Source organism: Camelus ferus, chromosome X (genome assembly GCF_009834535.1).
Source record: "Camelus ferus isolate YT-003-E chromosome X, BCGSAC_Cfer_1.0, whole genome shotgun sequence".
In the NCBI taxonomy this organism is placed as follows: Eukaryota; Metazoa; Chordata; class Mammalia; order Artiodactyla; family Camelidae; genus Camelus; species Camelus ferus.
In genome coordinates, this window is record NC_045732.1 from 12,187,067 (window position 1) to 12,203,188 (window position 16,122).

At 45.2% G+C, this 16,122-nt stretch overlaps 1 protein-coding gene across 7 annotated transcripts in view; it reads right to left on the bottom strand.

The window, feature by feature from the left end:
• Window positions 1–16,122, bottom strand: part of GYG2 (glycogenin 2) — a 46,573-nt gene that overhangs the window by 9,607 nt on the left and 20,844 nt on the right. For 2 of the 7 annotated variants that reach the window (XM_032475527.1, XM_032475528.1), the window contains exons 9-11: window positions 13,872–13,979; window positions 12,983–13,090; window positions 10,223–10,388 (exon numbers count right to left, since the gene is read on the bottom strand). In XM_032475527.1, coding sequence (XP_032331418.1) covers window positions 10,227–10,388; window positions 12,983–13,090; window positions 13,872–13,979 — 378 coding nt within the window. In that variant the 3' untranslated portion in view covers window positions 10,223–10,226. Of the gene's footprint in view, window positions 1–8,486; window positions 10,389–12,982; window positions 13,091–13,871; window positions 13,980–16,122 lie in introns of those variants that run through there. The other 5 variants (XM_032475526.1, XM_032475529.1, XM_032475525.1 and 2 more) reach the window with 5 other exon arrangements.

Genomic DNA, 16,122 nt, shown 5'->3' on the forward strand with positions numbered 1-16,122 from the left:
ATAAGTCAGCCAGAGAAAGACAAATATTGTATGATCTCACTTATATGTGGAATCTTAAAAAACAAAAACAAAAAACGAAGTCATAGATGCAGAGTGTTGACTGGTGGTTGCCACAGATGGGGAGGTGAGGGAGCTGGGGACACCGTCCAAGTGGACACACTTCCAGCCATAAGATGAACACATTCTTGGCATTGAAGATACAGCACAGTGACCACAGTTAATAAAAACGTATTATGTAGTTGAAATTTGCTCAGACAGGAGATCTGAAGCGTTCTCACCAGACACACAAAAACGGCAACTGTATGAGGTGATGGCTGTGTGCGTGAACTTGATGTGATCATTTCACAGCGTACACATGTATCAAACCATCACCTTGTACCTTAAATATATACAATTTTATGTATCAAGTCTACCTCAACAAATCTGGGAAATCAATGTTTAAAAAAGACAGGGACAGCTCCCGTGACAGCCAGGATTGTGAGAGGACCCCGGAGACAGTAACTGGCCTGAAAAAAAAAAGTCTACAACCTTGGTCCTCGCTTAAGTTGCCCTTTCTTGAGAGGCATGATGTGGCCAGGGAGCGGCTGTTAAGATTTCTCATCTATGGACCAAGAGGATCACAGTGGACACCCAAACAATGCTGTTTCTAGTCCTCCTCCGAAGCTCAGGGGGTACCCTAGTGCCAGTGTCCAATTTCTCTACCCATCAATCTTAAAGCCTGCTTGGAATTTCAGTGCCTCCGTGAACAGCCCTACAAAATGGCACATAGAAGTTTTCACACCTACTCTTTGAAGGTAACAGAGAAAAGATAAAAGAGTTCTGTGTCTGCTCCTGTACGTCTGATCTCAAACGGTGGTCTCAACCCCACACATTAGGACCACTGCCCGTAGTGGCTTCACTTCTTTGAGCCGCTAGTAACAGACACCAGGAATAAAAATGGTGTCAACCAGAGAGGGGTGTGTTATCTCCCAGCTAATCTGAGGGAATCAATCCAGGGCTGGCAGCCCCTTTCCAACTCCCTGGAAGGCTACCGTCCTTTGCCTCGTGGTCGCAACATGGTTGCCGCTGCACCAGGCAACACACAGGCAATCCAGGCAGCAGAGAGGAGGAAGGAATGGGAGCAGAAAGGGCATTGCTCTCAGTTGAGTCAGCCTCTGAAGGGGATGATCCAGATGCCTGAAGCCACAACTCCTACCCTCAAGAGTCATCCATAGAAACAACTGGAAATCGAGAAAGGCACCCTTTCAGGTGGGCTGCCCTGAACAAAACCAGGCTTAGGCCCTTCAACACAAAGGTGAGAGAACCTTTATGGACCTGAGCAAGCTTTGTGATGCCGCCTTTTATGGCTCAAGTAAGAGACTTACTTAGCAAACGATGGTCCAATGAGCAGGCAGTGTCTGGAGGGAACATTTTAACCGCGGGCACAGGGCCAGGTGTAGCAGCCTTCCAGCACTTAGAGGGCTGGCAGCTTACATTCTCTGAATACCTGCAACCTGACCAGCACCTTCTGTAAATCAGTTCCAGCCCGCGTCGTGCACAGCCCCACCCCTGTGGCTTGTCCATCTGACACAGGCAATGAAGGAGGCGTGGTGACACCTTGATTTTAGCCCAGTGAGACCCAAGTCAGACGTCTGACATCTAGAACCGCTGAGATAATAATCCTGTGCTGTTCGGGGTCCACTAAGTCATGGGGATTTGTTACGTCAGTAGGAGGACCCTCCTTACACACATCCTGAAGGCATCTGCCCTGGGTCCCCGGTTTGCGCCGTGGGGACAGCGAGGCTGGGAGACTGACTCCGTACCTGCTCTTGGGGTGAAGATTCTCCGCTTGCTTTGACGCTCTGCTCTGCAGCCGTGAGTATGGGAAAGCCCGGTCCCTGAGGAACGCACCCTCCCTGCGTGGATGGTTTACACGTCTTGGGACGGACAGAAGCCCATCAGAGAAGGTGACAGTAGGGAGGGTGACACGTGACAGGCTTCACGTTAAGGTCCGTCCCCAGCCGGAGCCCCTCAGCCCTGACTTGACACCCCGCAGCACCCCACACGTCTATTAGGGGACAGTCCCGTGTTTGCTAGCCTTTTAAATCTATCATACGTCCCCGGGAACCAGGGGCCACCGCAGACAAGAATGAAATATGTTTCTCTCTGTTTTCAGACATCCCCACGTTCCCCACCCAGAGAACACGCACAAAAGAAAAAACAAAACCCTATAGTATAAATAAACAGACTTGAACACCCTTCTTCTGTTTCCTTGTTTAAAAACCCCAAGTTTCGTCCCACCTATAAAAAACCAACAATGCAAACAGCTTTGCTTCCAATTTAGAGTTCGAGCTGGCTCCCCTGATCTTTTTAAATCTCTGCAGGAAATCTTGGTCACTTTTTTTTTTGCATCCTTTACAAAGCTCCTAGATGCCCCCTTGTGAGTTCTGCTCATCATAAGTCAAACCTCTTTCTTCTCACGGAACGGGCTCAGTGTTCAAATCATACGGCTTTTATTTTGGGGCAGTTCCCTGGTAACATGTTGCAAAACTGAATCTGAGGAAAATAGGCATTTTTCTCAGCAGGTGGCTGAGTTGGAGGGGAAGTAGGGAAAAAAAAAATAAAAAACCCAGGAGACAGGGTGCTCCCTGCAGACTGCCAGAGAGCCAGGACTGTGGCCAGCCGGTCAGCTGGGGGCCCCCAGGAGTCGGGGGACAGAGTTGCTGTACGACTTGTTGGAAGCAAACTCTGTGTCTCCGGGAAGCCTGCAAGTCTGGTCTTGGACTCTTGGCCAAGATAAGCGCAGGGAGGTTTACGATGTTCTGGTGAAGGTTCACGAGTCTCCCTCTCTACCGCAGGCTCTGTTTCTTAGAATTTGCCTGTTTACGACTGGCCTAACCAGTTAGGCCCGCTGCCCTAACTAGGTGGCCACAGAGGCATGACTGACCCCTGCCCTCTCATGTATGCCTGAGTCACCTGGAAACCCAGTTCCCCTCCCCGACAGCCCCGGGGACAGAGCGGTGGAGCAGTGGAGGACTTTGCTTGGGCTGTTTCTGTCCACCTCCCCCACGGTGCTGGCCTGCCTGCTCCTTTGTCTTCCTGCCTCGGCTCCTCTGCCTCTGAATAAAAGCTCTGTGAAAGGGTAAGTATGCTCTGTGGGTCCAGGGAATCCACTCAGCTACCCGAACAAGGCAAATTTCGCAGAGAGGAAAACACAGTCCTCTTGGCCTGGCCCCACATACCAGCCTATTAAACATCCAAGGGCAGGGCTTAACTTCCACAACATACAAACAGCCCGTCCCACGCAATAACAAGAAAGGAAACAAACCCAATGGGCAGAAGACCGAACCAGACATTTTTTGCAAAGGAGGCAAACAGGTGGACAACAGGCACATGGAAAGATGCTCAACATTGCTAAATATCAGAGAAAAGCAAATCAAAGCTGCCATGGCGTATCACCTCACAGCAGTCAGAATGGCCATCACTGAAAAGTCCTCAAATGACAAATGCTGCAGAGGCTGTGGAGAAAAGGGAACCCTCCTACACTGCTGGTGGGAATGCAGTTTGGTGTGGCCACTGTGGAAAACAGTATGGAGGTTCCTCAAAGGACTGAAAATAGACTTATCCTATGATCCAGCAATCCCACTCCTGGGCATGTATCTGGAGGGAAACTTAACTCAAAAAGACACATGCATCCCATGTTCATAGCAGCACTATTTACAACAGCCAAGACATGGAAACAACCTAAATGTCCATCGACCGATGACTGGATGAAGAATCTGTGGTATATTTATACAGTGGAATACTACTCAGCCATGAAAAACAATAAAATCATGCCATTTGCAGCAACACAGATGGACCTAGAGATCGTTATTCTAAGTGAAGTAAGTCAGACAGAGAAGGACCAAATATCATATAATCTCACATGTGGAATCTAAAAAAAAAAATGATACAATGAACTTATTTACAAAACAGAAACAGACTCAAAGACACACAAAACAAACTGATGGTTACCAAAGTAGAAAGGGTGGGGGAGGGACAAATTCCGAGTTTGAGATTTGCAGATACACACTCCTATGTATAAAATAGATAAATAACAAGGTCCTACTGTGCAGCAGAGGGAACTCTATTCAACATCCTGTACTAACCTATAATGGGAAAGAATCTGAAAAAGAGTATTTTTATATGTATACCTGAGTCACTATGCTGTTACCCCAGAAAGTAACACAACACTGTAAATCAACTCTACTTCCATTAAAATAAAATAAAATAAAATAAAATAAAATAAAATAAAATAAAATAAAATAAAATAAAATTTATCATGCTGTTAAAAAAATCCAGTGGAGGGCTCAGTAGACGGTGCTGACACGATTGGATAGCCACGTGCAAAAAGACAAATTTAGACCCTCAGCTCACACCACAACACGAAAATGAACTCAAAATCCACCAGAGACCTGCACAAAACTTTCTGAAGGAAACTTAGGAGAAAATCTTTGCCCTCTGGAGCTAGGAAGAGATTTTCTAGATAAGACACGGAATGCCTATTTAAAAAAAAAAAAAAAGATACATGAGCATTTATCACATTTCAAAGAGACCATTAAGAAAATGAAAAGAGCAGTTGCCGACTGGGAGAGAATATTTGCAAATGCATGCAACTCCGTAATAAGGCAAATGATCTAATAAATGGGCTGAAGAGGTAAATGGCCACTTTACTAAAGGTGACAGGAATGGGTATTCCGTACATGCAAAGATGCTCAGCATCACTAGCGATCAGAGAAATGCAACCGGAAACCACAGTGGGAGATTGCTCCACACCCACACGATGGCGAGAACAAAAATCAAAATACACTAGGACAAGTTCTGGTGAGAATGTGGAGAAATCAGAACACTCGTCCTTTTTTTTTGTTCTGAGGGTGATTAAAAAGAGAAGTTTGTATATAAAAAAATAAACAACAAGGTCCTACTGTAGAGCACAGGGAACTATATTCAATACCTTGTAATAACCTGTAATGAAAAAGAATAGGAAAACAAATATACACATGTACATGTATGACTGAACCATGATGCTGTGCACCAGAAATGGATACAACGCTGTAAACTGACTGTACTTCAATAAAAAATTAAACTAATTATTTAAAAAAAATACTCAGATGAACTTATTTACAAAACAGAAACAGACTCACAGACAGAAAACAAATGTATGGTAACCAGGGTGAAACGGGGTGGGAAGGGATAAATTGGGAGCTCGAGATTTGCAGCCACTAACTACGACGTGGAAAACAGATAAAGAAAAAATTCATACTGTGCAGCACTGGCAACTCTATTCAGTATCTTGCAGTAACCTACAATGAAAAAGAATACAAAAAGGAATATATATGCATGTATATGCATGACTGGGATATGATGTTGTGCACCAGAAATTGACACACTGTAACTGACTATACTTTAATAGAGAAAAAAAAAGATATTCTGCCTTCTGGAGCCGAAGGGCACCAAAGGGGACCTGGTCCAGATTGGGTGGGGCAGAGAAAACCACCCTGTGGCTCCCACACGCGGCTCCAGGTCTTGCCTCTTCCCCACATCAGCTCCTCAGCTGCCCCTTTATCTCTGGATGGCCGCCGACGTGGGCTCACCACACATTCTTCATCCTGCTGACGCCATCTGGGCGAGTTCTGGTGGCCGAAACACAGACGCCCGACTGGGAGACAGGACCCCGTGCCATCGGCAAGGAAACCCCAAACGCTTCCTCACCGCACTGAGAATATCCAGTGTTCCAATCAGCCCGTGTCAGAGGTCAGCCTGCCCGACATAAACGGTCAGATGCTAGGTAGGGAAGCAGGGGCCGCCTCCCTGTAGGGGGCCAAGGAGAGACACCAAGCAGACATCAGCTTGGGGGTGAAGGTGTCAGCCATGGGAAAGGAAAGCAAGGATGGAGACGCAGGTGCGGTGCTGACAGGGGACCACAGGTAGCAGCCAGCCCTCCGAGACCGCTTGCAGGACCGCCCCCCTGCCAGACTCACAAAGCCACCAGAGACTCCCTAAGCAGGAGACCTGGTGTCTGTGATACCCTGTGAGGTCTAATCAAGGACGCGATGCCCCAGCGGGCTTCTTTACCAGCCACCCATAACCAGCTCCCTGCCCCCCATGCGAAAAGAACACCCACAAACAAGCCTGGCTCTTTCCAGACGCTCTGCAGACTCTCTGCTCTAAATTCTGGGAAGCCTTTGTTCCTTCACTCCGACCGCAACCGCAGAAGAAACCCACTCGAATGCAAAAACAAATTCAACGTCTGTGTTCTCCTTGGATGGAGGCCAGGGAAACCCAGTCATGAGGGCTGCGTCAGGCCAGGAGCCAGTAAGGAAGAGAGGAATCCAAGAAAGAGATGATGGTGTATATCCCGCCGGGCAAAGAGGCTCTTGCTGATGAGATGGTACTGAACTTCTGTGGGGAAGTAAATTTTGTGTAACCCAGAAATGCCAGGGGAGCCTCAAATATTTCAGAGGGGTCTATAGTGTATTCCCAGATGATCTGATTATATTAAACATACTGATTCTTTCTGTTCATCATCTTGGTTAACAATCCGTGCTGTCTTCAAGATACCACTGGTATATTTTTTGGCTCCTGAACTTAAAAGAAGATGTGTTTCTGCTACAAACACCCCAATATTCACAGCAGCACTATTTACAATAGCCAAGACGGTGAAACAACCTAAATGTCCATCCACAGATGACTGGATAAAGACATTCTGTTATATTTATACAATGGAATACTACTCAGCCGTAAAAAAGAGTGAAATTATGCCACTGGCAGCAACATGGATGGACCCAGAGATCGTCATACTAAGTGAAGTCAGTCAGACACAGAAAGACAAATATCACATAATATCACTTATATGTGGAATCTTAAAAAATGGGGCATTATAAACTCATCTACAAAACAGAAACAGACGCGCAGACGTGGTGAACAACCATGTTTACTGGTGGAAAGGGGGTGGGAAGGGATAAATTTGGGAGTAGAGATTTGCAAATGTTAGCCACTCTATATAAAAATAGATTAAAAACAAAGTTCTTCTGCACAGCACAGGGAACTATATTCAGTATGTTATAATAACTTTTAATGAAAAAGAAGATGAAAACAAATATATGTATGTATATGCATGACTGGGACACTGTGCACCAAAAATTGACACACTGTAACTGACTGTACTTCAGTTTAAAGAAAGAAAAAGAGGATGTGTTTTATCTGCAAAATATATTTCACGTCCTAGGTCTAATTTGGCGCTGCAGCAAAGTCTTTCAACAGATGTGGTCTGTGCCAAGAAAATATTCCAGTTTTGTTTCTCAGAACGATGGGAAGACTTGGTGTATGAAACATCCAGTTTCCAAGCATAAGGCACTAAGAACAAATTGCACTGTGTGCTAGAGAGTAGAGAGCTAGGAACTCAGAAAGGAGAACTCATCTACCTTTCCCAAGTCAGGTGTCATAGCTACAGGAAACTCCATTTTCCTCCAACGAGTTGGCAATTCCAAACCAAAACTCGTTAGCACTGGGACAACCCATGCGCGTTCCAGCCCCAGACGGCGGCGGTGTCAGCGGGTTCAGACCAAGCCACTTGGAGGAACAAAAATGTCGTATTGCGCTCATCTAAATCTACACATCTTAATCCAGCTGACCGCGTCAGCACACACGGAAACGCGTTTTCTCCCCATGCCGTCTCATCCTGGCCGAGAATAACTGGGACTATTTCTAGAACAATTAAATTAAAAAAAAAATGCTTTCTATGTACCAAAACATTAGTGATAGTATAGGTCGAATCATCTCTCTCAGGGATTCGACTTAGATAATTCTGTACTCATTACACAGCGTGGGCTCTGGGACTGGGATTCTGCAGGAAATAACACAGGATTATACCTTTTTGAGGGGTGCTATTTAGAAGTCCTTAAAATGTTCTTGAAGGTTCTCCTATGTTTCCATGTATTGACTGAGGACATGTCACACTGACTGCCATTTAGAGAGAACTCAACAACCATGTGGATGGGGAGATGGATGGAAGGATGGGTGGATGGGTGGATGGACGGGTGAATGGATGGATGGCTGAATGGATGGAGGGATGATGGATGAGTGGGTGGATAGGTGGGTGGGTGGATGGGTGGACAGATGGATGGGTGGATGAATGAGTGGATGGGTGAGTGGATGGATGGGTGGATGGATAGATGGATGGATGGAAGTATGGGTGGATGAATAGGTGGATGGATGGATGGATGGACAGATGAATGGTTGGATGGACGGATGAGTGGATGGATAGGTGGGTGGATGGATGGATGGGTGGGTGAATGGATGGATGGATGGGGGCTGAGAAGCCAATGCTAGGAAAATGGGCGGCTTCCCTAGAAAGTCCTTATGAGATTTCCAAGGGTAAGAAGTAAATAGTTCTCCTCACTTTACTGCTACTATCAATTCTGAAAAACCCAGTGGGCCATTTAAATATACTGCAGGACAAAGGCAGCCACATTTACATAAATATTATTCTGATGGCTCAGAACACCACACGCAAACACACACCAGAAGTAGACCCCACTGCTGTTCTAAAATTTACTTGCAACGTGCGAGCCCTCGTCCCAATCTGGGGATGAACCGTAGATGCAAGACAGAAGTCCGTGTTGAGTGTACACCTTCGGCCAATGAGCCACCACCCATGCGTATGAACCCTCTTCTCCAGAGGAGCCAGAGCAGGCTCAGCTGCTCACCAGCAGTTGTGGATGTCAGTCTCAGCTTGTTGCTCACAGTCAACCCCACGGCACACAGCACCAACGTTGTTTCCCCAGAACAAGTGTACGGGATTACCCTGATGGCTGGTGACCATCTCAGCAACCTGCCAATGGCTATGTCCCTATGGCTATTTCCAGTTAGACCCTGAAGCATCCTGTGTGCGAAACCAAGCATGACTGTAGATCGTTAACCACCCACACACCCAGAGACAAAGCCTCCCCGGTCGCTCACACTTCGCACAAGCTAAGGCCACAAGTGACGTCGTAAGCTCACCCAGATCCCCTGACCCAGAGGGTAAACCGCTCGGGGGTGAACAGTGGGAGCAGACACGTCGAATGAAGCTTAAACACAGCCCTCTGCCCTTCTTCCAAACCTGTGTCCACTCATGAGTTTCAACAGGACATGTACGATCAATAAACCGTCCAAACGTTTCCAAGCCGCATTTCTTGTCTTCAGGACAGCAACGGACATCTGGCTTTAATCATCCTTGTGGCGGCCATGCACGGGGAGACCCCATGAGAGGTTCCACCATACCGCGTTAACTCACAGAGCTTGGATACGTCTGAAGCTGACGCTTTCTCCTGGAATAAAGCATCCAGAGTCACAAATTGAGAACTGTCCCAAAATAACTGAGTTGAAATGGCTTGGGGGAACGCAGTCACTCCATCTGTTATCTTGAAGTGAGGTAGCGAGACCCAGTAAAGGGCAGTCCCGAGTCCTGGACCTCGAATGCAGCTGCCTCTAGACAAGGAGCCTCTCCAGATCCTGTGACCGCAAGCACGTGGTCACCAGACATCACTCACTGTCAACCCTTGGTTCTTCTAAACCAGTAGGTAAACCAGTTCTGAAGAGGTTACCTCTCCCAGGTCAGTTAGAATCTTCCTTCCAAACACCTCTGGCAGGTCCAAAAGGGGTAGTCCATCACTGCTGGGTTATGTGGAAGAGAAACCACAGCCGTGGTGTTTCTCCGCCACGCGTTGCAAAGTCTAAACCAGAGTCACGCTCAAGATGTCTGAACATCTACTTAGTCTTAAAGGAAAGAACATTTCATTCTGGACGGTTCCCAGGGGGCTAAAATGCATAGACGAGTGTTATGAGCTTTGGGACATACGTTCTGCAGAGACATCTAACCCTCCATAGGATACATATTGTAGACTCTGTCACAGGAAGCATCCCTGAGCTCCTTCGAGCAAGACCAGAGACTCTTACCTGGAGTCGACCAGAAGTTTATTTCTGCTCCCTTCTGCAGACAAGATGTAAAGAAAAGAGACTTCCCAGGGAAGCCAGGAGACACAGGTGGCTGGGATCCCATGGGACTTCAAGCTGGGTTTCTGATGGACCATGTTATATAGGTGAGGCACTCAACTTGGTCAATCGTCAATAGAGGCACACTGTTGGAGAGCCTTTCCCTTTGGAAGGGCTCGAGGTGTTTACGGAACAGGACCACACAACAGAACATGGTGTGACCACATACCACCTCACTGCAAAAAGCGATCCAGCTTCTCCTGAATGCGGGCAAAGGCGTCCTTCCCCATGTAATCGATGCGTCCCTCCTCCCACTTCCTCCGCTGCTCCTCGGGACTAAGCACCTTGACTTTTTCTTCGATGGAAATCTCAGACACAGAGATGGCCAGGTCCACCTAGGGGAGACAAGTCCACAGGAGATGGTTTTAGAAACTGTCGTCACAGAGGACTGGATAAAGAAGTTGTGGTATATTTATACAATGGAATACTACTCAGTCATAAAAAAGAATGGACTATTGCCATCTGCAGCAACATGAACAGACCTGGAGGTTATCATACTAAGTGAAGTAAATCATAACAGAGAAAGACAAATATCATATAATTTCTTTTATGTGGAATCTTAAAAAAAACCACAAATGAATGTATTTACAAAACAGAAACAGACTCACAGACACCGAATACAGACTTATGGTTACTAGAGGGGAAAAGAGGTGGGAAGGGATAAATTGGGAATTCAAGGTTTGCAGATACTAACTACCATATATAAAATAGATAAACAACAAGGTCCTTCTGTATAGCACAGGGAACTATAATCAATATCTTGTAGGAACTTACAATGAAAAAGAATATGAAAAGGAATGTATGTATGTATGTGTGTGACTGGAACATGATGCTGTGCACCGGAAATTGACATTACACTGTAAACTGACTCTACCTCAATTAAAAAAAAAAAAAAGAAGAAGAAGACATTATCATCGAAGGTTGAAAGCCAGCCCGGGCACCCACCCGGCTCAGCAATCTGTTCTACAGATGAACCTCACTGCTCAGGGGGACAATGCCAACTGTTAGAACTTTGCTTTTGAACCAAACACATGCTGAATCGAGTAGAACCTTCCGACGAGAAGATGCTTCTCTGGCCTGAGATTTTTGAAATTTTATAATTATAGTTGTATCTGTGGCCACTAGTCCCTGAGATGTGTTTTAACGTCTGGCCACATACTTTTTTAACGTCACACACATACTTACACAATTGACTTAACAGTCCCACCCCCCCAGAAAAGCTGTCTCGCCGTAGGTGAGCCAACCATGTGGAACAAAGGAAACGTTCTCCTCACGTAAATAAAGCCTAGGATGTTTTGGACTGCCTGCCAAGACCACTTGAAATCACAATTTCAATATATTTTTTTTCCCCTTGCCATGGCAGGATTTCCATCCTCTTAGGGAATACGTGTAAGAGAACATATAAATATAGAAACGTGTAAACATACACACACACACCCCTAACTTTTGGTTGGCACTGAAACAGATCAACAAAAATAAGAGAGACATTTGCTTTAAACATTCTTTAACAAAAATTAGAAAAAGACTTTAAAAAATATGCACGTGGTGATAATAATTATATATATTTATAATTAATAATATATATTTGTAATTAACATATAATATATAGTATATTTGTAATTAGTAATATATATTGTTTATAATATAAGATGTATTATTTATAACTAATAGTATATATTATATATATAATAATATACACTATATAGTAGTTATAATTATCAATACATAATACATTTATAACTAATACATTACTTATAATTAATATGTGTTATTTATAATATATATTTATAATGTAATATATAATATAATTATAATTTATAATATATATTTATAATAATATATAATAGTTATAATTTATAATATATATTTAGAATTAATATATAATATAGTTATAATTTATAATATGTGTATTATTAACAATCAATTATAATTAGTAATATATTATATTTATAATTATATATATAGAGAGAGAGACAGAGGAGGGCACTGAAGCTGAAACAGGTGCCACCCAGATGCTGGATGGGTGAGAAAGGGATCTCGGACATCCAGTCTCCAGAACTATGAGAAGTAACGTGTCTCCTGTTCATCCAGACTATGGTATTTTTGTTACAGCAACCCACGCTGACTAAGACACAAGTCAGCATTCAATTTCTTGTCATGAGCCGTAATGGGAAAGAAATCGAAAAAATATCTATGTCTGTCTGGATATAGATAACTGAATCTCTCTGCTGTACACCAGAAACTAACATTGTAAACTGACTACACGTCAATGAAAAAAAAATTAGACTTAAAAACAGACACAATACAAAAAATCAACAGTAATTTTCATCATAAGCCCCCACACTCAGCTCTAGAGGTATTTTTGCTAGGAAAGATCAAAAGGTGTCATTAGATCATTGTGAGAGAAAAAACATTAGCCATCGCCTTCATTAACTACATCATCGGAGAGTCTAAAGTTTAAGAGCAGTATCTGTTACGAGGAAGTGTCAGAAGAATGCATCTCTCCTTTCCTTCAAGAAGAAATCACTGCATGCTCGATTTGGATCAAAGCGTTCCCCGGCCCACCAAATTTCCCAGCTATTAGGGCCTTCTTTTTAGACCCGCCGTGCACTAGCGTCCAAGCTCACGCTGCGAGAAAACATCGCATAGCCTCTCAGCTTCAATTACTATTTGCAGATCAGCTTTGCAAGAGAGAAGGGGCCATGATTATCAGAGCTGAGGACAGCAGGGGAAAAAAGTGGACCAATCACCCAAGGCAAACAGCAGAGAGAAGACGGGTGGATCTAAGGCAGCAGGAGAGGCAGACGGCCTCTCATCTCATCAAGTGAGGCTGGAATTGGAGGTAACGGCCGGTGCGCGGTACAGCCAGCCCCAGGGATATCAGAGAGCATGCAAGAGAGCTGGATGAGGCAAATGGTTCGGACACCACCTCCAAAGCGTCCGGAGGACTGGGGTCCCTGGTGGCATCCACAGGGCGTTCTGGGCTTGCTTCCAAGGGTTCCTCACGTGGGCCACCTTCTGCTTTATCCGCGGGCGGCTAGAAAGATAACCATTCCATCGTTAGTCTGCAGTGGGCTTCAGAGAACGGCAGTCTTACCCAAAATGACAGAGAACTCTTTTCCCTGCAGAAAACAAGGTGGAAGGAATGGCTGGTGCTAACTCAGCAGCCCACTGAGTATGTTCCAGCACTCCTCCCTTCTCCCCGGCCGCCCAGCCTTTCCTGCCTGAGATGAGAAGCCAACAGTTCTTATGCAAGGTACCAAAGTCACCTTGTCAGAGAGGGGTTCGATTAGTTTATCCCCGATGTCTACGGAAGCATTGAACTCAGACGGTCTCTCATTGAGTTAAAGAGTCCACCTGGGTTCACTCTTTTGTGGACATATGTTAACAAAAGCCTGGATTCATGAGGGTCAATTTAGAGGAAAAAAAGGGAAAATCATAATCCTTGAATACTGATTGGAAACATGGGTCCAAAGTTGTGCCATGAATTAAAAGAAAGTCAAGGGACAGATATATACTAGATGATGCTTCATTTTTTTCTTTTCTGATTCTTCCTAAAGCAAGATATAAGAGAATGACCCAGTGACCAACACAAGACTCCAGTGACGGAGGAGGGAAGGAATCTGAAGTGACAACCAGGTCTCTTCTCTAATAACTGACTCATCACAACCCAACTGGAAAAAGCATTCAGGGAAGCGATGGGATGGAGAAGGAACGCAGGGGCCATCTCCTTCGGTCGCGAGAGTGGACACAGACACGCGGAGAAACCCGCAACACGGAGAGAGAGGGGCGTGCTTTAGAAACAGGACGGGGTGTACCGAGCTGGTCTGGGTCTCTGTGAGGTCTGCGAACTGAGGGGAGGCTGGTGACAAGGGGTCACACATCACTCCAGCGGAAGTCTCAGTTTCAGGCCAACCTATCATCTGTTATAAAGAAAAAAAAAAAAAGCGAAAGCCAGTTAGGACAAGCAAATAACTGAAAACAACCTATCTGGGTTGTTTTGTGGTGTTTTGCCTCCACGATGCAAATACGGCTTGCCGAGGACTAGTGGCCCGGCACTGTGCCCACTGTCACTAGTTTCCACTTCCCGGACATGGGCTCACATTCAACTCGTGTCCAGGCTCCTTGTATCTAAGCGGGACCACGGGATGAATTCTCACCCCGGATGCTGAGGACATGTGACGAGAGTCACCCTCCGACTGGGTGGTGAGGTGATGCACCCTCTTCCTACCCTCTGTCCCCACAGGTCAGGTAGATAGCAAGCTCTTGCCCACAACCTCTTCCAGTTTCAGCGGGAATTCCACAAGACGATGAAACGCCACAGAAAACTATCTGAGCGACTGTCTTCTTGGCTCTCCCAAGGACGGTACGTAGCTCAGACCATCTCAGGGCTTCCTCGGGAGCCTAACTCTCTCTCAAGGAGCCACCCAGGACAAGGACTTCCCTAGGAGCTGATGGAGCAGAGCGATGGAAGGCTCCTGGATCCCGGGATGACCGTGTGGAGCAGAGCACACCTTTGCCACCTTGGCTGAGCGGGACACAAACAAGATACAGACTCTTGCATATTTAGGGGCTATTTGTTACAGCAGCTGGCCCACTCTGATGAATTCAGGGTCAGGGGCCAAGCCTGTGCCCCCAGCCTGGAGTCCAGTAAAACCTAAAGGTTCCAGCAACATAACGTACAAGTGTCAGCCACAGAGAATAGAGAATGTGGACACACTTGTGTGTCCTCGCTGCAAACACACAGCAGAAATTGCGTGGTGGGCTGAGGTGACCCCTAATGTGGGCTTCTCTGCCTGACCAGCATCCTAAGTGAGTCTCCACCCTGGGAATGCAGATTCTCCAACCACAGTCCCAGAGGTTTTGAGCGAGCTGACCTGAGATGGAGGCTGGCAAAGCACAGACCCAGCTCCCTGAGTCTCTGATCCCAGCTTTCCCATTCTGCAGGAAGTCCAGGTCATCCCTGTGTTAATGGAGGCACCTATTTACGCGTTCAAAGGATATTCACAGAGAGCTGAGTACGAAGAAGAAGAGTGGGCTGCCAGCATGAGCCCTGCCGTGTGCAGCTTACTGTCAGAGGACAGAGATGGACTTTCTGCAAATAACAACTAAAATGACAATCTGCAAGAAATCCTGTAAAGGAAAATGACAGAGAATCAAAAGCAGGTTTATCAAGGTCACACTGACCTTGTTGGAAGGGAAAGGACTCCTGAAGGAGTAACATCTCAAACGAAGTCTTAGAGCCGAACAGGAGACGGGGTAAGAAAGAGAACATGCTGAGAAAAACAGAACAGCATGTGCTAATGTCCTGAGGCAGAGGTAAAGGAGAGGTAAGAAAGTGAAATAAGTTTGCTGTAAAAACTGGACAAAAGTAACCTCTCCCCAAAAGTCATTTTTGGTGAAATTCAGTAAAAAAAAAAAAAAAAAATTTAATGTAGAAGATAACCCTGTATTCATGAAGTTGCTTTCTGTTAATTCTGATTTTTCTATCTCTTAAACTTGAAAGTGGAAATTAAAATATGGGCTCTTTATTCTCAATCGTGATGGTATGTCAAATCCAAATATTAAAGTTAAGTGCTAACAATTACTCTTGGAAGCAAAAGGGTAACGTTATCCACGACATTAAAGACCAGGATAATAGCAAGCCTTTTTCACGAGGTGTTCAAGACAGATTCTTAAATTGTACTCATTAGCTTCTTAGGTATTTATTCCTTTTAATTTTCACAACAGCCCTATGAGGCGAATGGTTTGAGTCCTTCTCTTACTGGTGAAAAGTTTAATTTGCAGACAGAGATACTCATTAAACACACCAGAGGCAGTGAGTAAGAGAGACAGGGGTTTGAACACACACCTATCGGACCACCAAGCCCACTCCAAGCCTGATACAGCCCACGTCATTACTACATCCTACACTATGGTCCACAGAACATATCATTTCCCCCTTTAGGGAAATGTTCCTAAAGGAATGATGTTCCTTTAGGGGGGAAATGATGGATGAGATAATTGCACTATTATACAAATACAAATACCATACAAATAATTTCCTTATTAAGTCAGTGTTGGAGAGTG